General features: G+C 49.4%; 11 protein-coding genes across 12 annotated transcripts; 6 read left to right on the top strand and 5 right to left on the bottom strand.

Moving 5' to 3' along the window:
- Positions 1-441: 441 nt before the first annotated feature.
- On the top strand, positions 442-1,290 carry TERG_03257 (uncharacterized protein; the record flags this gene model as incomplete). The annotated part of the gene is made up of 1 exon (XM_003236159.1): positions 442-1,290. One exon carries the CDS (start codon positions 442-444, stop codon positions 1,288-1,290), a length of 849 nt encoding a protein of 282 aa, XP_003236207.1.
- Positions 1,291-1,650: 360 nt separating this feature from the next.
- TERG_03256 (uncharacterized protein) lies at positions 1,651-2,586 on the bottom strand (the record flags this gene model as incomplete). The annotated part of the gene is made up of 1 exon (XM_047748053.1): positions 1,651-2,586. The coding sequence occupies one exon, from the start codon at positions 2,584-2,586 to the stop codon at positions 1,651-1,653; it is 936 nt and encodes a 311-aa protein (XP_047604027.1).
- Positions 2,587-3,843: 1,257 nt separating this feature from the next.
- Positions 3,844-6,191, bottom strand: TERG_03255 (uncharacterized protein). Its single transcript, XM_003236157.2, has one exon. It carries the CDS (start codon positions 5,728-5,730, stop codon positions 4,636-4,638), a length of 1,095 nt encoding a protein of 364 aa, XP_003236205.2. The 5' UTR covers positions 5,731-6,191; the 3' UTR covers positions 3,844-4,635.
- Positions 6,192-6,225: 34 nt separating this feature from the next.
- On the bottom strand, positions 6,226-7,466 carry TERG_03254 (uncharacterized protein; the record flags this gene model as incomplete). Its single annotated transcript, XM_047748052.1, has 4 exons — positions 6,226-6,756; positions 6,833-6,952; positions 7,020-7,139; positions 7,196-7,466. The coding sequence occupies 4 exons, from the start codon at positions 7,464-7,466 to the stop codon at positions 6,422-6,424; spliced, it is 846 nt and encodes a 281-aa protein (XP_047604026.1). The 3' UTR covers positions 6,226-6,421.
- Positions 7,467-8,076: 610 nt separating this feature from the next.
- TERG_03253 (uncharacterized protein) lies at positions 8,077-9,196 on the top strand (the record flags this gene model as incomplete). The annotated part of the gene is made up of 3 exons (XM_047748051.1): positions 8,077-8,467; positions 8,552-8,631; positions 8,716-9,196. The coding sequence occupies 3 exons, from the start codon at positions 8,077-8,079 to the stop codon at positions 8,986-8,988; spliced, it is 744 nt and encodes a 247-aa protein (XP_047604025.1). The 3' UTR covers positions 8,989-9,196.
- Positions 9,197-10,220: 1,024 nt separating this feature from the next.
- Positions 10,221-10,555, top strand: TERG_03252 (uncharacterized protein; the record flags this gene model as incomplete). Its single annotated transcript, XM_003236154.1, has 3 exons — positions 10,221-10,281; positions 10,342-10,422; positions 10,476-10,555. The coding sequence occupies 3 exons, from the start codon at positions 10,221-10,223 to the stop codon at positions 10,553-10,555; spliced, it is 222 nt and encodes a 73-aa protein (XP_003236202.1).
- A 372-nt stretch (positions 10,556-10,927) lies between these two features.
- TERG_03251 (uncharacterized protein) lies at positions 10,928-11,843 on the top strand (the record flags this gene model as incomplete). Its single annotated transcript, XM_003236153.1, has 3 exons — positions 10,928-11,153; positions 11,214-11,443; positions 11,517-11,843. The coding sequence occupies 3 exons, from the start codon at positions 10,928-10,930 to the stop codon at positions 11,841-11,843; spliced, it is 783 nt and encodes a 260-aa protein (XP_003236201.1).
- A 113-nt stretch (positions 11,844-11,956) lies between these two features.
- On the bottom strand, positions 11,957-12,940 carry TERG_03250 (uncharacterized protein; the record flags this gene model as incomplete). The annotated part of the gene is made up of 2 exons (XM_003236152.2): positions 12,795-12,940; positions 11,957-12,717 (listed from the first exon to the last, which is right to left on the bottom strand). The coding sequence occupies exons 1-2, from the start codon at positions 12,904-12,906 to the stop codon at positions 11,957-11,959; spliced, it is 873 nt and encodes a 290-aa protein (XP_003236200.2). The 5' UTR covers positions 12,907-12,940.
- Positions 12,941-14,692: 1,752 nt separating this feature from the next.
- Positions 14,693-15,309, top strand: TERG_11976 (uncharacterized protein; the record flags this gene model as incomplete). Its single annotated transcript, XM_003236151.2, has 2 exons — positions 14,693-14,851; positions 14,908-15,309. 2 exons carry the CDS (start codon positions 14,693-14,695, stop codon positions 15,307-15,309), a joined length of 561 nt encoding a protein of 186 aa, XP_003236199.2.
- A 224-nt stretch (positions 15,310-15,533) lies between these two features.
- TERG_11975 (uncharacterized protein) lies at positions 15,534-15,998 on the top strand (the record flags this gene model as incomplete). Its single annotated transcript, XM_047751005.1, has 1 exon — positions 15,534-15,998. The coding sequence occupies one exon, from the start codon at positions 15,534-15,536 to the stop codon at positions 15,996-15,998; it is 465 nt and encodes a 154-aa protein (XP_047605888.1).
- A 1,357-nt stretch (positions 15,999-17,355) lies between these two features.
- TERG_03248 (extracellular metalloproteinase 3) lies at positions 17,356-19,672 on the bottom strand (the record flags this gene model as incomplete). 2 transcript variants are annotated; one of them, XM_003236150.2, is made up of 5 exons in its annotated part: positions 19,237-19,672; positions 18,752-19,146; positions 18,127-18,674; positions 17,595-18,009; positions 17,356-17,539 (listed from the first exon to the last, which is right to left on the bottom strand). In XM_003236150.2, the coding sequence occupies exons 1-5, from the start codon at positions 19,594-19,596 to the stop codon at positions 17,356-17,358; spliced, it is 1,902 nt and encodes a 633-aa protein (XP_003236198.1). In that variant the 5' UTR covers positions 19,597-19,672. The 2 variants fall into 2 exon arrangements, with proteins under 2 accessions (XP_003236198.1, XP_047605887.1); XM_047749537.1 differs by having other exon boundaries at positions 18,752-19,672.
- Between the last annotated feature and the right edge of the window lie 1,687 nt (positions 19,673-21,359).

Here is a 21,359-nt window from a genome sequence, read left to right as displayed (position 1 = left end):
CAGCAGGCATAGGTAGAACTTCTCATTCCAAGCTCTCTTGTTCACTAGTTAGCTGGATAACTAGATTTCAGACAGCAATCTAAAGAGGATGGCCTGTTCCTAATGGTATCTGATTCAGTGACCCATTTTATGTGGGTACCGACGACTTCTTCGATCTGCAATACGTGCATGTATTTTGATTTGCACAAAACTACTCAGTGAAAATCATCAATAGGCAGTGTATAATGCCACACTCGATGGACTAGTTAGTTAATCAGACTATGAGCCAGATTTGACGTCATAATAAGCTTTGGGTAATGGGTATGAATACATCTAATGGATAATACCTTCCTTTACCTTTACAAGCATATAAATATCAATGTCGACTTTGCTGAAGCGAATAACCAGGATCGGACACCGTGAAGAAACTCAGTAGGGTCGCAGAACTGCGAAAGAAGAAACATGCCGCCCTGGACGGGCTCGAAGCTCTTGGTCGGGCTTCCCAAGGGAACGCCGTGCATCAAATATACCAATATGAGAGAATTGGAAGCTGCAATCCAGAGCCGGGCATCAGAATGCTACGAAGAAATCTTCAAAGGCACCTTCCTTGTAGTGACGGCAATACCCTCTACTTTTATCACAGAAGTGGACGGGTTCTACGGTGACAGAGGCCCGCGGTTCGCCATCAATATTGACGAAAGCCTAGCAGTCGCCGAAACCATGCTTTTTAAGCCACACGAAATCCTGACCCAGAACCTTGTCATTCACATAGGGAGTGCCATAGATCAAATGGGGCTACGGAAAGTCTACATCCCCAGTGGTGCGGCAAGCATGAACAGCCCAAGCCGGGCAAATACAAGGTCGACCAAGCAACCAGACGGGAGTTTCTTCATCGAAGGAGAAGAATGGCCTACTCTAGTAATCGAGATTGGGTTATCTGAAAGTATACAGAAGCTGGTCATGGATGCTCATTGGTGGCTGGAGGCTGAAGGGTCTTGCACCCTAATTGTGATTACAGCAAAAATTGATAGGCACAAGCCATTGATAACATTCCAGCGCTGGGAGCATGAGCATCACCATCCACCGCACCGTCCCATCACGGGCCACTGTTATCTAAATAGCACGGTGGTACAGGAGGTCTGTGCCGTCCATGAAAATGGCGTGACAAGAGTCACCGGCAACATAATATTACCTTTTGAAAAAATGTTGCGTCGGTCCAAAGAGACTAAAAAGGAAACAGACATCAATATTGGGCGAGATATATTAATAGACTTTGCCGAAGCAACATGGAAAAGCCAGGGGTTTATGTAGAAAGACTGGCTACCCTGCGTTCTCCTGTATCTCAAATTGTTATCAAAGTCATATAACTGATGGCTTGCAAAGCTCGTCTGGTAACTTTATTTTTTTTACTAAAGGCAAGATTGCCAAGAGTAAGTCACGTGATAATGATAAACTCCCAAATTTTAGGTTTGTTCTCTGACTGAATTGAAGCTCCTGATTGGTGAATTTGGAGAATGAGATCACCTGACACATTCAGTCACGTGTACACTATTTACCGGCGGCGCTAGTAAACTTAATTTGTGTGACTGCCGCCGTCGCTGTCGAAGTTATGAGACTGTTCCCATTAGGTTCCTCATATCTGATGATGTACATAACTGATTCAATGATTCCCTACGGGTCAGATTGAACACGCATTTGGCTTTTTGCACACCCAATATCACCTGCTGCGACTTCCAACAAGTTCACCCTCCCCAGTGTGTTTTGGGTATATCGGGAATTGAACTTGACAACCTTCTTGACGGCATTGAAAGTAACCACGTCGAGAGAAAGCGGTGCGGCACTAATATACCACGATATCTTGTTGCTACATGGAGGGGTTGTAAGTGAGCCTGTGTAGGTGAAAATATCGTTCTTGTGCAAGCTATCAGCCACACTGGAGAAGTCCAGTTGTCTTATTTTGGTGACTGATCCGGGAGTTGATATCTTATGTAGATTCGCAAAAACTTGGGTCAACAGTGGGGTAGAACGTCCGTACGGCGATAGCTCCACCATAAACCCAACGACGGCGATGGATTTCTCCTTCACTACTAGTGGGTTAGTTGCCAACACAGTCTTGAGATTGAGTAAATTTATATGTGGCTCCTTACCCCTTTGGAAAACGAAATGGATCTCCATAGGTGAGTATTCCTCGTCAATTCGATGTTCACTTGGGGTGTGGAAATGAAATTGTACAAGGTTATAGACCTTGCCTTTGACCGTGAGCTTTCCGCTAGCAGGCACCTCAACGGTGGAGCCAAGGTTTTCAAAGTCTGCCATCCTTGCGGTTGGAATATCTATCTTGACCGTGCCTTTGCGTGCATATCGGATGGTCTGCGAGTCTATGGCAATGGGTGACTGGGTAGAATCGTAGCCGCACTGCCAGTTGGCAATGGGATTGAGGCCGGTCCAGTGAAGCGGGCCGCCTTCACCAGTGTAATTGAAGGTAGACACCGGGACGTGTCCAGCACTGCTAGCGGAATAGGGCTCCAAAAAGGTTCTCCATGAACACGAAGCAGAGGCAGATGTAATCAATGCAGCAAATGCTGCAATTTGGCGAGATAGGATCATGGCCAAATGCAGCTTCGAGGTTAGTTAAACGGGTTGCGAGAGAAGGATGAGAGCGGCATGAGAAGAGTAACTATGGTGAAGAGGGAGATGGTCATATTTCTAGAGATGAACCCCGCATGGCTACATTTTGAGCCCTTGACTTATTTTTGGGTCGATTCACGACATGACTGGATCTACCATGCAAACTGGTTGTTTGGTGACACTGAAAATGGCCAGTCCAATAGTCGCCGTTGGAAGTGTGAATTGTGGCTGTCCAAAAAAATTGAACAATCAGATCAGTGGAGCTAGAGCAAGAGCTTACCTAAGTCTAAAAGCAACAGCGGAAATTATTGGCTAGGTTATGGCGACCAAAAGTACATTGACAGGCTGCACCAATACAAGCTAACTAGCATAAATATATATTACCGGTGGCTTCGTCACATACATGAAGAATCCAGCCACTAGATCCATGGATATTTCTCGAGTAACCAATGGCGATTTTTAGATGACATCGTTAATTTAGCAACCACCTGGACCATCCCCTGTATGGTAGCAACAACTTTTGGGGAGCATATTAGTCCATCACGGTATACCTTTCATGAAGGACCTATTATACGGAGTCTTCGTCCACCAGTTTCTTTGGAGCTTAATCATCAAGCAAATAGGCTGGTGATCCCCTGAATGTTTAGTTTACAAACAGCACCCATGCATATCCATCCTCCAGGATGAGACAAGCTGTCGCAAGGCGTATAGACCCCATTAAGGAACTCTGTAACGTTCATATATGTGTTGATCTACTCCGTATGCCGTAGGTCAAGTAAGTGCCGGCACACTGCCTTCCCTAGCCACTCTGCCAAGATGTAACCTTTCAGGAAGCGAACCGGAATCTCAAGCAAGTATTATGTTGAGAGTTTAGCAGAATGTTTGATTAGAATATGAACACCTTCTCCACTTGCCGAGGCAAGGCGAAGGTGTGTGAGAAGCTTGCTGCAAACATCTAGAGCTTGTTCAACCTTGGCCCATCACGGTAAAAGGATAGGACAGAGGAAGCATCTTTGATGTGCTATTCCAATGCGTTATGCTGTAATTTGAGGAACCCAAACTTACTTACCTGCAGTGCGCTCACGATATCGACGCCCCGCCTGTGGTTAAGCCGTCAGCGTTGGAGGTTGGAGCTGAGTATCAAAATCTGATTGTGGGCCGGCGCTTGGCAACAACAGCCGCTGAACTTTTTGCGACAAGGTTGGGCGGGTTAATCAAGCACGTGATCTAAACGCTCGGCTGGTGCGGCTAATTCTGACTTCTCTCTGTTTGCAGCCTTTCTCGTCCTCCTAACAATGTGTGGATTTGCCTATATCAATTACGTGGTGGCGGGATCTAAACGCTGTATGAATGAACTGGATGACCGTGCATCAGCTCTCTCATCCTTGAGAACTTCAACACTCTCACAGAGGGAGTGACAACCTTGTTTTAACGGACCTATCTTGCTTCTACTCTGCAGTCTGTATTGGTCACTTGCTCTCCTTTATTTGTATTCGCCTTTTATCTTATCGTGTGACCCGGCTGAGAGTTGACAGTGGATCACTTCTGACTCGACATCAGAGAGTGTACCGACCAGGAAACTGAGAACTTCTATCTCGAGGGCCAGCTCTGGCATAGACTAGGACTGCCTTTGCGTGGCTGTTACCCCAGGAGAAACTTCTTATACGATAAACTTGGTATGAGAAGAGTATTATAATCCAATGCCGCTCTATTATTGGTCATATGGTGGAATTTATCGCATTGACCTACATATCTACGGAAATCTGACGCTTACAAACGATCTAATAGAAGCTCCCATAGCGACTGTGATGCTTGCGGAATGGCAGGAAGGGGATTGACCTGGAGCGAAGAGAAGTTCATAATGGAGCCGAATACTTTGGTAAACCGAATACCTGGTTGGCACGACAAGACTCATACCCGGCAGTCATATAACCACAAGATGTTATCTGGCAGTTGGACTAGAATAGACGAGAAGCTAGAGTATCTACCACCTGACACCAATTTTCGAATCGGCTCCGTATCGAGTCTTCAGTCAAGGAACTTAGTAACCAGCTCCGCCAGCTTGTGGGCGATAATTTTCAAGTTCCGGCTATGCCACCCAATCCAAAAGAAGGGCATCATTCTCCCGTTCCCTAACAGTTGCCCCCAAACCAGGCAGTCATGTATATAATAGTACTGGGAAAGAATCCGGCAGTTGATCCACTCCTCATCGAGGTAAGATGTGAACGGGTCGGTTCTATTAACCCTTCTATAGAATACACCATAAGCAACACGTATAACCGTCCAGTTCATCTTTCGCCCGATTTCATCACAATGCACCTCCACTCGAATCGAGCGAGCACCTCGCAATCTACTATAGAACGGCAAAACTAGTATGTCGTAAACGTACCAGCCATGGGAATTATAGCCCCCATCTGGGTAAGGGGATAACCCATAGCAAGTGTCTACCCAGCTTAACATCTTGCGTTTTCTGTACTTCAGTTGCTTCAATACTTGACAGTTATTTAGATCATAGCCTGCACAATTGACATATGTATCATGGAGACTCAACTCCTTGCCCTTCTGCAGTTGAATGACTATAGGCGGGAGCAGTGAAGTATCGAGCAGTTCAAGTGTACCGATAACATTCCTCCACCTCCAGAAAAATCCATTTTCGTCTTCCGGGTTAGATATATGGATGTCAATAGCGGCTAACTTGCAGAAAGGGAAATAGTCGAAGCGGCGTTCTCTGCATTTCGCCCGGCATTTGAGTGTCCATGCCGGTCCGTCATAGAAGATACCATCTCGCACGGGCCTCCGAAGGCGTAAAGCACCCCGGAATTCTTTCCCAGAATCTGGAGACGGGGAGAGATCGATAACCATGCGTGTCTTGGAGAAGATGACGTCCGAGATCTCTTGGTACAGTTTGCTGCTGGCAAGGAGGATTCTGAGATCCATGTATTCCGACTGAGAGGGAGTCAATTCGTCCTCCTGATCTACAGGGAAGAAATCCAGCCAGATGAGTTCGCGGATCTCATAGGGCAGTCTAGAGAAGATTCCCAGGCCAGGGATCAAGGCCATGATTGACTGGCGAGTTGTTGTTTCTATCGCCGTGCATATTTGGTGACAGTCCTCAGTATCCATGCTTGGATGTGATAGTTATTGATAATTGTTGGTAGAGAGTACTGTAGGAGTTACAAATTATAAAGGTGGATAGGTCGGGGAGATGTCGTAGTTAAGTGAAGATTGCGAAGCCATAATGATGCCACTTGGGGGTTTATGTGTCTATATTGAGATGATGTCATGACTTCATCCAAGCATCGTCAACAATACGTAGCTAGGTAGTTTGGATGGCGAGAAGGCGAAATAGTGATATTGAATACTGGTTTAACTGTGTGTCGTGTTTGCGATAGCTGGCTACCCCTATCTCAACCAGCTTTGCGCTCGTGGCTCATAGTTGGGCTCATAGATAACTACAACGCTGACGTTGCCTTAGCTCTGCGGGTTTAACTATGGTAGCTTTTATCCCTGTAACGAACAAACTACTAAACATCCTTAATTTGCCCCTTAAGATCGGGCTTATCCGCTCGAATGGCCCGGACTCCGGACCCATCTCAGGCCCCCTGGATTCGCCAGCCAACGAGCAGGCAATACGAATGGCCCGTCGAGCCGTGTTGGGCGCCGTGGGAACAAAGAACCCTACCCCGAGCCCCAGGGATGCTGGTTATACGAAGCAGTAACATGGAGTTACGCCTCTCGCTGCCATGCACACCATGTAAATCTGGAGTTACACCCTTAGATGCGAACACAAGGCCCGACAAGGCTGGTCGACGAGTTAGTTATGGTTACGTTCCACCGCTAGAGCAGCAGAGACTGACGGCGAGATGAAAGAGCTTTCGGGCGCTTCGCCGTTTCTCTGGGCTGGACGGGCTGCTGCCATTGAACCTCCCGCACCCTCTCTATCAAAATTTGTCGGGTAAAACTCCGTCGGGTCTTCGTGCTGGGCTGTGTTGTTGATCCAGCGGAAGGTGACGAGGGACAGGTCTGGTTGACACATGAGGGATTCTCGAATATATTCCACACAGTGGTCGGCGTGCTTTATTTCGCGGGCCATGGGACTCTTCGTCCTTGTTGGGCATAATAATGCTCTTTGAACATCATGCGCTTGAACTTTTTTCTATGCCACGGGATAATTGTTAGCATCGACACATACACTACTACCCCGATTGCCCGATTTCCTACATACCAAAGCAGTGCAGAGAGTGATATACACTCAATGATGCAATACCCTCTGAGTGATCTTTGGTATATACTGAAGTCAAGTTCTTCTCCTTCAGATAGCCGATAGGAACACGGATGTTGTCATCTAATCTCGACCAAAAACAGGAGTCAGCTCATGTCCGCAAGCCTTCGAGTTTGATAACTAGGCTTACTTCGCAAAAACTTATGCCATGCTTGCTCCATATCCTCACGAGGAGGTCCGGCAAAGGGGTTGTTCACGATATTTGTTGGGAACCGACGGTACTCCCATTTCAGGCCTTGTCTATCTGGTACTTTCGGCAAGTCAGTAAACGACCAACTGAGACGATCGATAGTCAAATGGACTGACATGGAAGATGTGGTCGATTTTCTTCTCTTCCTTCTTGCAAAACATGCCTCTGGAGTCTGGGTAGTATAACAGCAAAAATAACCAGCGAATATACGACTATTATCGAACTATGCAACAGCCATGGAAATATCCTCCTCCATATCCGCCTTTTCTGTTTCTGGTCAAATCTCGAAAACTCGTCTTTGAACTCTTCTTCCGAAGCGCAATTCAGGGACTCATCACCCCTAAGAAGCGGCTCGACCGCATGCTCTCCTGCTTCCTTTTGCGCCATGCTTCTCCCTGAGCAAGACTGAACATCTATAGTTGAGGTACAAACCCCCCCTTCCGGTTAGACTTGTTTGCTCGAGCTTTCGGACGTTGGAAGAAATTCCAGTCTGCTGAGTATCGTATCGGCTCACTCGATCAAGTTGTCGTCCGAGACAGGGGTGTCCAGGAGAATTCAATGCAGTAGACAGCCGCTGTACCACATTGCAATGCACTCGGTCCGGTTATGGGATATTCAAGCTTGACACTTTTCTTATTCTGCTTTACAGTCAAACTTCCAAAGCTTTACCAAAATTATCCAGATCCTTCTGCATTACATCCTGGGTACTCCGTACAGGTATTATGCTATCTGTCCAATCAAGCTTGGTAGATCCTTCAGAGGATTTCCCGCTGCCACCCGTCCTGCCCGTATCAAAAAGCTCCAGACCACCACCAAGCCAGAAAACTCTAACGGTGTGACAGCAAATCCAGCCGAATTAACAAATGGCTCCATAAAGGATTAGGAGCCCCAAGGTCTCGCAAAGATCTTCATCTGCTGGCCGGAGGATTTATGTCTCTTCATTAACTTCTTATCCTGCCTGCTTGAACGCCTCACAAGCGCTGCGAGTCCCCGGATCATGGAGTTGTTCAATTTTAAACCTCAATACCAGCCTGTGGCCAGCAACAATTCCCCGCCGCCCGGGGTGCTGTCCAGCCTGAGGCAGTATCCGCTAAGCAACTACATAGTTTTACTCGCTATCGCTGCGGTGTCTGCCGGGATAGGAGCGTTGATTGGAAGGTCACCTCTTGGCTGTGGGAGCTGTGTCCAATACTCAAACCGTAAGTATACATCATCGGACCCTACCCTCCATCTACTTCGATTGGCACATGTTGCAGAAGCTCATCCTTCTTTGGCAGCTGAAATTTCGCTGGGCACCATCAAGGAAATCTTTACCTATAATCGGACTTTTGGTGAAGACCCACGAATAGATAACGGCACACTGGCAGCCTGGGACTCCCTTGTTCCAAGTGAGCAATTGCTGACATCCCAAATATCCGTCAAGTCAAGGAAAAGACGCTAATCGAGCATGGTGTTGTCTCCGAGATAACCAGTCGGCCAAGGCACAGTACGTTTTCCTGCAGGGAGCAAGAAGATCTATACCTTGTCTGTCGTGCACCAACTACATTGCCTGGTACGTGCGAATGCCGTTGGCTCTGAGTCAACTTGAAAAACACGATGATGTAAAAATGTGCTAACCCGAGGATGCTGTACGAAGTGGTCCATCCACCAGAGCTACTACGGGGCCTTGCAGTCGCGTCGTCGCGGCGATGAACAGCAGCACAACCACATCGGTCCCCATATGCGGCACTGCTTCGATTACCTGCGTCAGGGGCTGATGTGTGCCGCCGATTCAACCTTGGAGCCTGTCGATACGAGGCTAGGTGGAGTTACCGGATGGGGGAATGAACGGGTGTGCAGAGACTACACAGCTCTGAAGGATTGGGCCGAACAACGACGAGCGAGTAATAGCAAGGGCTTCTCAGACTAGCGACCAGCAGGTCAGTAGTCTAGATTGATCTGCCAGGCATGTTTCCAAATTTTCTCGTTAAAAGAAGTCTTATCAGCTGCGTATAAGGAAATATCTTTTGGGTATACGCTGCGAAAGTCAAGATGTATAAATATAGAACAAGCATCGGGGGTGGAACGATGGGCGTTTTCTGTATGCGCCCACCCTGCAGCGTAGTCCTTTAGAGGCCGACCGGCGAGGAATCTGCTGGCAAGTCCCAAAGTCAAGCCCTGCGTCATCCCTTCATCCGATGCGACGTCGCTGCCTGGCCCTGGTCTTCTCCAGGTCTTCCCTCACCCTCCCATCTGCACCCGCCAGCCAATGCCCGCGCCACAAAGCGGCCCATCCTGACCCCACTGATCCCCGCGCCCCACTTGAGCTTAAAACCAACAACCAACAGGAATTCGCTGGAAATGGCAAACGATCGACGGGCGCTTGGTTGTCTGCACCAATGCAGCCAGTCAGAGGCCGCTAATCACTCAGTCGGCCTCAATCTTTCGATTTCTATTGGTTTCCGGCGTGTGGATCGGCCTCGAACTAGACCCACAAGTTCGGGCCGCGCGGGGGCCAGCTGGATCCACCGCCAAGACCCGTGACGGTTTTGGTACCTAAAACATCAGAGAAAACAGCTTCTCGGTGTTGGATTTGATATCAACGAGCTGTGGCGGAGTTCGGAGAGACTGGCGGGGCATTTTGTTTTGTCAATAAGAAACATCGGTGTCCTGCTGCGATCAGCAAGTACAGTTACTCCCAGGCCCTGCTGCGCTGCAAGGCTGTTGGAAGCAGTATCCTGGTGCTCTGACTGCTCTCGCGCCCTTCTCCATGTAGGACATGGCGTGACAAAACCGCTTATGCTGCCAGAAAATAGGCATACCACATACTGGCTTACAGGGATGACCGAGGTATTGGTAGCACATGACGGTACATGAATGTGTACTTCGGCCGGGGGAAGGCGGGATGGCCATACAAATATAGAACGTAATTTAAATCCTACCCAACGGACAGGGGGCTGCTTATGCAAGGCAAACCTGGGTTGTTGCTGCAGGCGGTTACACGGCTAAGCGGCCAAATACTAGCTCAAGCACGGGGTATTTTAGAGCTGCGATATTCCATCCCCTTCGATGCCCTTTTTTCCTTTTTATATCAGGTCGTCTGAGCGCTGATTTGTGTAGTTGCAAGATCAAAGTCATCGTCACTTTTCAACACCACCGAAGATGAAGTTCCAGATTATTCTCCTTTTGGCTGCTGTTGCCAGCGCCGCCCCTCTTGCCAGCGGTATTGACCTCCATGCTTCTCCCTGGCTGTCTTGTCCCAATTACTAACTTTGGCTGATAGGCAAAGTCGCTGACGCCGACGAGGCCGTCGTCTACCCAGCAAAGGTTGACCAGTCCTGGGTTGATGCCGACGTGGCAGCTCGTAAGTGTACTCTCCAGATCCATTCTAAAGTCTGTCTTTCTAAGTCGATATAGGATCTGTACAAGACGCAGACGAAGCCGTTGTCTACCCTGCCAAAGTCGATCAGTCCTGGGTTGATGCAGACAATGCTTAAAAGCTCTCATATTTCTACGTATATATAAGCTATGGACTCTACCACATAATTTGTAGTCCGAGGTGGCACGGTTTTATGAATTTTTCTGTTTCAGTTACGAGAAATTTTTAGCAAATATAGATTGGTCTCTTCAGTGATTTTTAGCATGACTACATTTGACATATGTCAACCAACTGGGTATAGAGTAGCATATGAAACGTTTGTAGAATGAGGCTTTCTTTCTTGAAATAGTTACATGGGTTCCGGCAAACGGGTGCACAAGGTATAATGCTAACACGAAACTTATAAGTGCGGCCAACCCCCGTCTCACAGACTTATTCTACGTACTCCTTGATAGCCTCACCGGACATACATGTCAGACGGTCAACAACAATGTCCGACGACCACAAGAGCTACCACCCTCTGCGGAGAGATTCAACAGAAAACGAGCATGATGGGCCATTGAGAGAATTCAAAAACCCAAGTACCCAGAGACCAGTTATCCTGATACTATCAGCGATTATCGCAGGGTTGGTTTTTCTGAACGCAGCTCTCAGCTTCTACCTATACAAACATACTAGATCATCAAATTCAAATTGCGACCGTGGTTCTTATTATGGTATTTCAATACTGAATCCCTACTGTTTTCCTAATAGTACATGTTACTGACCGTTTCCAGCTGGCCTAGAAAGAAATGTCCCCATACAAATATACCAATCTACCGAGTTCGTCGCCGAAAATGCGAGCGATGTTGCGCATCTTTGGGAGGAATTAAGCGGAGATCCAGGGGTCGTCGCTCTGCCGCAGAAATATGTGTCTGAGAAAGGCCTTCCACATGCTATGCGATTCCCATGGGACGACGATAAAGGAGTGTATCTGCTGCAGGGATATCATAACCTGCACTGTCTGGTCAGTCATGGCAATCTCGACCTCCTAGCTTACATTCTAGCTCGCCTGCTAACCTGTCTTATTGCTCTTCTAGAGGACCATCTTCCGATATACCTGGAATGCAGACCGCGGCATCCCTCAGCGGGTCGCCTTTATTCATATTCAGCACTGCCTCGACCAGTTACGCCAGGATGTTATGTGCAATGCAGACGATACGCCAAGGTACGCTGGTTTTCAGAATCCTCCAGGAACAGGAGCGGGTCAGGTCAGGATGTGTAAGGACTGGAAGAAGCTGGAGCAATGGGCCAGAGACCGAACGGCTTGTTTCAAGCATGAAGACGAAGTTCCGGGCAAGATGATTGACCGGTTCAAGTTTTGCCCAGACGGAAAGATATTATGGCCGACGGATAAATCTAACTAACTCGTGAGGGTCATCATGTATGTGTATTTTTCTTTCCTTGTGATAATGAATAGATGTTATGTATCCGATTTTTACGGGATATTAAGATATAGACAGAGTATTACTAGTTATTATTATATTGCTCGCCCGAGGCCAAAACCAACCTTTGAGACCCTGCTTGCAGCCATACTAATGACTGAAGCCGTAAGTAGAGCTCCACACCAGCAAATAAGTCCAACCCAGCCCCCGCGTCCATTGAGAATGGCGCCGGCAATAGGATTGCCTACGAGTACGCCGCATCCTACAACGGCCAATGTCATCCCTAGTCGGGTGCCTATCTTGCTCTTGTCTGCAGAGAGATTCACAACCCCTGCAGCAGGTAACCCCATGAACGCACCGGCAGAGAATCCATAGATAATGCAGAAAACGACCAGTCCGGCTGCACTTTTGATTGCAATGAGGCAAAATGTCAACAGGGCGCTGATAAATGCGACGATCGTTTGCACGTTAATGGACCCTATTCTGTCAGCATAAAACCCAGGTATCAATCGTCCTGCCAGAGAGCTCCCGTTGATAATCACCAGGAGATATGACTCGAGGGCGTGTGAGATGTGCGTCTCCTCGAGCGAGTATAGCTGGATATAGTAAAAGATGATGTAAAGACCCGTGAAGCCGAAGATGAGACCCAGATTGAGCAGCATGTAGGGACTGTCTCTAAACGCGGTCATGTCTACCACGTTGTACTTTGCGCTTTTGGTTGGGACAGACCGGGGCTTCATCAGAAAGACAGGTAACAGCTGGGTTGCCAGAATGATAAACCCGATCACACGAGTAGCCCAGGGGAACCCGATCTTGGGCTGAAGACGGCTGAAGATAATAGGATATATTATTCCGCCTGGTTCAAGTATCACAGTCAGATATAACGGTCGTATATAAGTATAATAAGCGTATGACTACAGAACGTCCACGTACCGATGGCACTGCCAGCCGAAGACGCCCCCATGGCCAGCGCAGTGCTCTTGTTGAAGTACTGCGACACAACAGCCGGGGCTGGCACGTAGAGACAGCCGAATCCCAGGCCCATGGTGATCGCCTGCGCAAGGAAGACCTGCCAGTACTGTGTGCAGAGGCTGGTCATGAACATCCCCAGCACCGTGAGCAGCGATCCGAGTCCCAGCAGCGTCTTCACGTAGCCTGCATCGACGACGGGCCCGACGACCATGGAGATGATGAACATGAGGAACGCCTGGGTCGAGCCGATCCAGGAGATGTCCGACGGAGACTTTGACGAGAGCAGGTCGAGTTCATAGTAGGTCTGATATACCCCGAACGCGTTCATGAGGCCCCTGAGTCCGACATTTAGTTAACCGTTAGTTACACTAAAGACTTAGTTAACTAGCAACGCCCCGACAAGCCGACGTACCATGTATTCAGATTCAAGCAGAATGCGCCCAGGACCTGGAGCCAGGCGAACCAGTCCTCGTCCGGCTGCTTCGACGACGCGCTCTCGACATCCTGCTCGCCCTGACGCTGTTGCTGCCGCGGCGGTGCGTCTTCCTGAGAATCCGACGGCGGTTTATCGTCCATGGTGCAGGACATAGACCAAAAGCTCCCTCTCCCCAGGGCCGTTTAAGCGAAGAATCACTCCGTCCCAGAGGCAGAAACACTGCAGGATGGAGCAGTTTAAGAGTTGCCGCGACCTTTTTGATCCCTCCGGCACGGTTTTGGGCCCCTCTCAGTGCGTGGTTTGCATGGTTGGCTTCAAAATATTACGTACAAAACGGCGCATCCCAGCAGGCTCCGAAGGGCCCGGCGTCTCCCTGCCTTCGTCTCTCCCCTTCGGCTGCTTGCTGATTATCGATGCATCGTGCCAGCGAGTGGCCGGTTTCAGCCTCTGGTAGCTAATTAGCTATCATTAACCGTCGTCGTGTCGTTAACTACGAGCTGAGGATCTCCCTTGCATGGCCCGTCGACGCCACCAGCACCCTCCAGATAATTGTCTGCAACACTTGCTTGCTCTTTGGGGGGGGCTGAGGACTGTTCGACCTTCCACATGCTGTGCAGGCTGTTCATGCAAGGATCTTGCCATTCCATGCCTTGTCCGATCCCTCAGGTTGCACCAAGGCCCCCCAAGGCCCGCAGAAGATTGGAGGAGAGGAAGAAGCCTGGAAAAAAGAAAGCAAATGCCAGCCGTGGAACGTTTGGTCACCGAGATGGCGAGTGAGAAACGAAAAGAAAAGACACAAATGGACGGTCGTACTTTGTCTATTCTTAGCCGTATCACTCGGTCTGGTTGTATATATATAACTCTGCAGAATGGACCCTGCTGGGAGTCGGCACGATATTCTTCACCCTGACACTAAGAAATAAGATAAGGACATATACGAGTGGCATACTCGACCCCCCTGGCTGTCCGGACTTGATCGTCAGGCCACTGAGCAGCGTGTATCTCGACACTTGACATGGATGGATGATACCGCGTGGTATGTCATGTTCACTCCTCCCGCAGTGATATCCATTTCCCTTGCGCCCTTTTTGGGGCCTTTCAGGAGCGGATGCTTACTTACGACGGCCGGACAATGCCTCCTTGCGGATACGCCAGCCTGATCTAAAATGCTACCTTGTGCATAGTTGTACCGCTATATAGGCACTCCTGCGTCACTGGAACCCGGGGAAGCGCCTCGAGGCTGTCCACTATCCAAGCGATAGTTAACAAGCTGCTTTCGTTTGCCCTCGAGATTAACTGATATATTTCGAGTCGCTTCATTCCTTTTGATTTTTTTTTTTTTTTATCGGGATCGGGATCTCTCCTTTCTTTTCGCTCTTTTCTCTGTCTGTCGTTCGTCAAGATCGGTCTATAACCGCCCAAGATGGCCATGTCCGGGCCAGATTATCTGGGGACAACCGTCCTGGTTGTTGCCTGGGTGTTTGCTGGCCTCGCGTCTATTGTTGTTGGTACTAGAGGCTACGTTCGTTGGAGGATCATAAGAAAATTTACCATAGACGACGCCCTCATCTTCGTTGCCTACGTGAGTTCCACTTGGATCGTTTCAAGGGATGGGCATTACTGACCGGGGAAAAAAAGGCCTTAGGAATAGGGAATTCTGTTTTTTTGACCATATCTACTCACTGGGGGCTGGGAACTCATATGGCAAAGTTATCGGAAGAAGGGATCATGCACTCTGTGAAATGGGTCTATCTCTGCGAGTTCTTCTCCATCATGTCTCCTGGTATAGGACGGATAGCCTATGCATCTTTACTTCTCGGTCTCCTTCCGCCTATTAAATGGCGCAGCCGCATGCTATGGAGCCTGATATGGATCCAGTTTATCGTTGATATTGCGACTGTGATCATCAGCTTTTCCCAATGCCGGCCTATAAGCAAGTTCTGGAACAATAGTATTCCAGGCAGCTGTTGGCCCCCGAAAGTCCAGCAGAACACTGGATACTTCCAGGGAGGTGAGCGCCTCTTTGATATTCTATTCTAGAGTATGGATACTTACAACACGACAGCGGTATGTTCGGCAGTTGATCTTGCGCTTGCGGCCTTTCCTGCTAGTATGTTCTGGAATCTGAACATGGAGTGGAGGAAAAAGGTATCCCTTTCATGTCTTATGGGACTAGGTGTTTTGTATGTCTTATCCACGCTCCTTAATAACAAAAGATACAGACAAGGTGAATAGACAAGCTAACCAGCCCCAATACTAGTGCGATGATCGCGTCAATCATCAAGACAGTCCAGTTAAGAGCAATCACTGCAAAGGCTGATATCACCTATGCCATGGCTCAGCTCGCCATCTGGTGGACACTGGAGGCATACCTGGTCATCATCGCGACCTCGATACCCACTCTCAGGCCGATAATGACGCCCAACAGGTCTGGAACTAGGCCAAGAGGTAGCTCTATCAAGAGATCTACCATGATTCACTCCCATCAGTCTAGCTACGGACACAGTAGACAGTTCGAGCGGATAGAAGACTCCCAACTTCTAGAGAGCGGCTCCCGGACGAGTACCCCTTACGCCGGTGATGCTTATATCATGGAAGAAGGACGCAGTCTGGACCGCAATAACCTGGAAAGACTGGAGGGGATAGAGAAGACAACGACCATCGGCGTCACTTATGCTGATGCCACCAAGTCCGATCCCAAGCTGCGACTTGGAGCTGATTTCCGATGATAAGGCGTGCCTCTCCGTCGGGCAACTGCCTATCCGCAACAAATTAAATATAATACGGGGAAATAGACTTCTCTGCTTCATGAATAGATGAATCCGCACCAACGATGCTTCCTAGCCGTACAACGAGCTCTACACCCAACCTGCCCGGCATACAATATCGACCACACTACCAACCTAATCGACAGAGGATCCGTGTGCTTTATTCTGTGCCTCTAAATCGGCTACTAATCGATATCTGTGCCATGAGTTGAGTATAACGTTTTGATAGGTTAGTCGATACCTTTGCTCGAGTCTTAGCAGGCATATGGGAACCGCTCAACTGACACGACAGCTATCTTTAGAATTTGATTTCACTCGTTCTGCTTTTGATACCCTCTACTAATATCCAGAAAGAATATGATACCCAATAATAACACCATCAGCGATAAGCGCATGTCTCTCAAAAAAAAAGCTCCTATCGATATTTTTATCAACAGGCATAAACTACATGTACATTACCTCTACAATAATGACAAACACTATATTCCTCAGTTGCAAAAATTGTCTCTTAACATAGTCCGTCGGGTAAATGTTAACTGATTATGTGCCACTGGCAGAGTTCCTATGCTGCCAGTTGACTTGGATCTGACGACATACAAACCATATTGCAATAACCAAACTATATTGGCAAATCGTCCACACAATTATATTCCATCCCCTACCCTGCATTTTCAATAACTGGTTTTCCGAAAACATATACAACAATGCCTTCCACTCGGACAGATCCTCCACCCCCGTACATGCCACGATCAGCACCAAGCTGCGTCGGCCAGAAGTACAGGGGTTGAAGTTCGAATTAAGTGGGTTAGGATCTTTTCGCCTAGAGAAATATCTCTTGGTGCTGATTATCGTTTCGGTTACATCGATTTCCTAACAATAAGGAGAGGAACTTTCTGGCATTTTATCTCATCTAGTTGATTATTCAGAGAGAAACCAAGCAACCGCCTTCGCCTCTATAGTGGATGCATCTAGATTCGTTGGCTATTCAAACGTATCTAGACTAGTGGAGACATAACCCAATTTTAGCTGGACGCCGTCGGCAATTGATTGATGCTTATCCTGACTACACATGGCAATGTTCAACGTTGACCAGTATTGGCTGTCTTCACCGCAAGGGTATAATAAGTAGCTACTTTCATAGCAAACGTATTGTGTTACTGTTGTATAAAGCAGACTTGCATCGTCTACTCTACAGGGTCATACATCTCCAGTGCCATACCTCCGATAAACAAGATGAACTTGAACATATATAAATTCGTCATAAGCTATATACAGACGCACTCCTAAACTATGTACATAGAAGAATAAGAGAATGCATTTAGCAGCCTGGTGGGAGCTTGTTGCTGCCAGTGCGGTTGCGGGCATCATATTTGGCACCGTAGCCGAGACCACGCTTAGCAAAGGCCTTCCAGATGGTGCACTTGTTGGCACTGTTGGTAAGAGCACGGTCGGCATCGAGGATGGCATCACGGGCCTGGACGAAGTTGGGGTTGCATGGCTGGCTATAGGAATATATTAGTTGGAGTTCTACAGAATACAATGGACGTGTGAACTTACAGGGCCATGCCGTCCATGACGAGCTTCATGGAAAGATGGCGACCATCCTGTGGAACGCCGTTGCGGAAGACTGGGTTGGCGGAGTAGGTGCCACCGTGGGCCTCAATAAGAGCCCACATGAGGTCGTAGAGCATGGAGGCCCAGACGGTACCGATCTGGTGGACTTCACGGAGGCTGTTGACGGAGGTGTACATGTAGGGGTTGGTCTGGAGGTTAGTGGAGTACAGGTATGCTCGGATACCCTTGGGGTTGTTAGCAGCCCAGGCACCCATGGAGTAGTTGGTGTTTTTGGTGTCACGGGGCTTTAGACGGATGGCAGTGGCGTAGAAGTCACCCCAGCCCTCACCCATACCACCGGACTCAAGAGCGTTCAAGCAGGCACTGTTGGCGGGACCACCACAAAGACGGTTGGAGACTAGAAGGCGACGGCATGTCAGCATTGCCAAGTTATGGTGTTTGAGAAGGCAAAGGGGGATCAATGGTGGAATGGTTAGGAGACAGGGTAGTAGGTCTTGGGTGGTGGGCTACTTACGACCGTGGGTGTATTCGTGGATGACGATACCGGCTTCAAGGCAGCCATCACGGTTGGGACGAGCAGTAGTCCAGTTGTACATTCTCATGCGGCCAGGGCTGCCATCTGGTGGGGTGGCAAAGTTGGCATTGTTGGTACCAGAGCCATCCTGAGCATTGACAATGGCGAAATCGTTGCCTTTACCACCCTTGTTGCCGTTGTTGACCTGGAAGTTACCAGCAGCCTCGTTGAAGCCAAAGGAGTAGAGAAGGTCATGGTATCGGTTGGTAGTGTAGAAGAGCTGAGTAATGGAGAAGTCCTTGTAGGAGGATGGGGGAGTAGCAGTTGGGCTCCATGGGTAGCTGAAGATGAGGTTGGGGCTCTGTGGGCGGTAGTTGTTGATATAGGTGCTACCGCCAGTTGGGTTGTCCTGGGCAATGGCGTTGTTACCACGGGTGGTTGGGTACTTGGACATGCCATCAGAGTTCCAGGTGTAGGGAGAGGCATCAGTCCATGGGTCACGGATGGAGGTTGGGTTTCCCTCAGTGGGATCGTTGAGACCCCAGGCACTATCTCGCCGTTAGACCTGTTTCTACCCAAGCATATATATATTATATATATAAGTGAATGGAAGATAAGTACTTACAAGACCTTGTACTCAGCGGAGGCAACGTAGTCAACAACGTTGTGGACAGTCTCGCTGTTGTGGGCATCAACATAAGTCAAGAGCCAGTTGTCACCAACGTCAGTCTCAACTTTCCAGGTCAAGGCGAGGGTTCCGTCTTCCTTCTGGAGGTAGACGAGGTTGGCCTTGGGAGCAGAGAGGGCACCGGTGGTTCCCATGAACTCGAAAGACTCCTTGCCAGCAATAGTCTTGGGCTTAGCGTTGTCAGACTTGACTGGGAGGTTGAGGGCCTTGACGGCACCCTTCAGAGCCTTGACTGGATCAGAGAATGCACGCTTGACCATTGGGTTCTCCTTGGGGATCTCTCCGGTGAAGAAGGAGTTTCCGAAGGAGAAGACCTTGCCGTCACGGCCAATCTAGACGCACGTTAGCCATAGCCATTCCATAAATCATCCTCTAAATATCAAACTTCTCAATGACAATGTAGCTAAGGACAAGGTACTTACGTTGACGTTGAAGTCAGAGTTGTCAATGTCAAGGCCGTGGGCAGTCTGCTTGAAGTGAACATGGCCAATTCCGTTGGTGCCAATGTAGTGGTCATCAACGACACGGAATGTGGACTTGGGGAATGTGCTCTTGACCAGCTTGGTGGCGGTTGAGACGTAGTCATCGTCCTTGGAGAAGGACATGGCCTGGATCTTCTGGGCGGTGGCCTCACTGTCCATGTACTTGGCCTTCAATGGCAGACGGAAGGACTCGATGTCCACGCCACGGCGGCTGAGGACGTTGCTGGCGTGCTGCTCGGCAGGATAAGCGAGCACATTCATGGGCAGGGCCAGAAGCCCGGCGAGCAAAAGACCGTGCATGATGGCGGTTCACCAGCAAGAAGCAGGAAAAAAAAAAGGGGGCAGAAGAAGGGTATTATGGGGGGTCAGAGAGCGTTGTTCGTCTTGAGGAGCTCTGCTTGAGAGTTCTGGGTATCCTGAGGCGGGCATCCAGAGGGCTTTTATAGAGGAATTCATCACCGTCCCCCCGGCTTCTGCCTCCACCCTCCCTCCTCCCCCCATGGCAGCGCTAAAAGTCTTATCATTCGGACGTTTGAATAGCTTCCTGCCCTTGCTCTGGCCGTCCTGGCAGTCTCGTGAGTGCAGACCCGGCCGGGGGGAGATGCACGCCTTCGCCTGGCCCCCCTCCCTCCCTCCCTGCCTGGGTCTGATATGGATCGAGCTGAGCAGATGTATCTTCGGGCCGTGTCAAGCCTCATTAAACTGGCCCTTCCTGCCAAGCACGTAACTAGCATCCTGTCACTCTGTGCTATACGGGGTATCTTGTTTTGTTTCCTTCTGGCCAGCTCGCGGCAGAGCTTCAGCAGATCCGGGTCATGCCGTGGGCCTGCAGTCCCTCTGTGCTCCCACACGGCGCAGCTCGCAGCTCCCAACAGGCAGCGGACAGCATCGAACGAGCTCGAGGCGCGATCACAACGCCCGCCCGGTGTAACAGGCGAGCTCGAAGCGCGGCCAGGCGGCTGCCTGTGAATTGTGACCTCCATCCCAACTGCCGTGGCCTATGGTCAGCTCGTTACTACTTAGTAACTAGTTAGTGGATGAACCAGCAGCGAGGAGAAAACAAGCGTCGCCAGAGATAACTTAGACGACCTCGGACCGGGATGGCCCTGACAGCGAGCAAGCGGCCGCCACGGCTGGACTCGGTCAAGCATCAGCCAGTTCGTGCCTCAGTCCGCCGCCAGAAGAGACGAAGAAGCTGGAGAAGTCGAGCAGAGGAGCGTCCCTGGGCTGGCGGGGATGATCACAAGGCCCCGGGACAGCCAGCAAGGGGGCGAAGGCTGTTCACTCCCATTAGTTATACAATCCCAGCCCGCGATAAACAAAGCAACAGAGCCATTACTATCATGATTAAAAAGGATATCAGATATTAACTGTGGGCGTCGGCAGCGGTTTTCGGTGCGCATGCTTGCCAGAGAGACCCAGCCTCGGCCGTCTCACGATGTTTTGCTATATCTCGCGGGCGTACGGGCTTCCACGAGTCAGCAAGCCACAGAACAGAAAGGCCTTATATCGCCGTCTCACGCTACATCGTGCCAGGGGGACGATGCGGGGGACTCTCATGCAGCGCCAGACAGGTGTCTAATCAAGCAGTTCGTGGGCGTGCAGTCTGGGGAATCTGGCACAGTTCATCGGCCTGCAGGACAGGCTGGCACAACACCCCCCCCCCCCCCTCAAGTCAACTTGTAAAGAAGTAGTTTTTTCCCGTTTTTCTGCTTGATTACCCGGGGGATTCGGGTAGTAAGCTTTAGGTCGACGGTCCACAGTCCAGTGAAAGCACAAGGAATTATATCCGGGGTTGAGGCGTTGTAGTAAATAACGTATATTAGTTACCCAGTGGAGCAAGCGCAGCTAATCCGCCGAGGTCTGCACTCGGGACGTGGGCGGGGGGCCAAACAAAGACTGGAATCCTAGGCACGCCGTTCAGGCTACCGGGGTTCATGTGTGATAGGGTAGTGTGAAGTGAAAAAGTACGAAATAACTTACAAACTGATTCACCCAACAGAACCTAAGTGAGGCTTGGGATGTGACGTGAGAAAACGTCATACTGCGTATACTGTATATAT

Source organism: Trichophyton rubrum (assembly GCF_000151425.1).
Source record: "Trichophyton rubrum CBS 118892 genomic scaffold supercont2.3, whole genome shotgun sequence".
Taxonomy (NCBI): domain Eukaryota; kingdom Fungi; phylum Ascomycota; class Eurotiomycetes; order Onygenales; family Arthrodermataceae; genus Trichophyton; species Trichophyton rubrum.
This window is presented reverse-complemented; position numbering and strand designations above follow the sequence as displayed.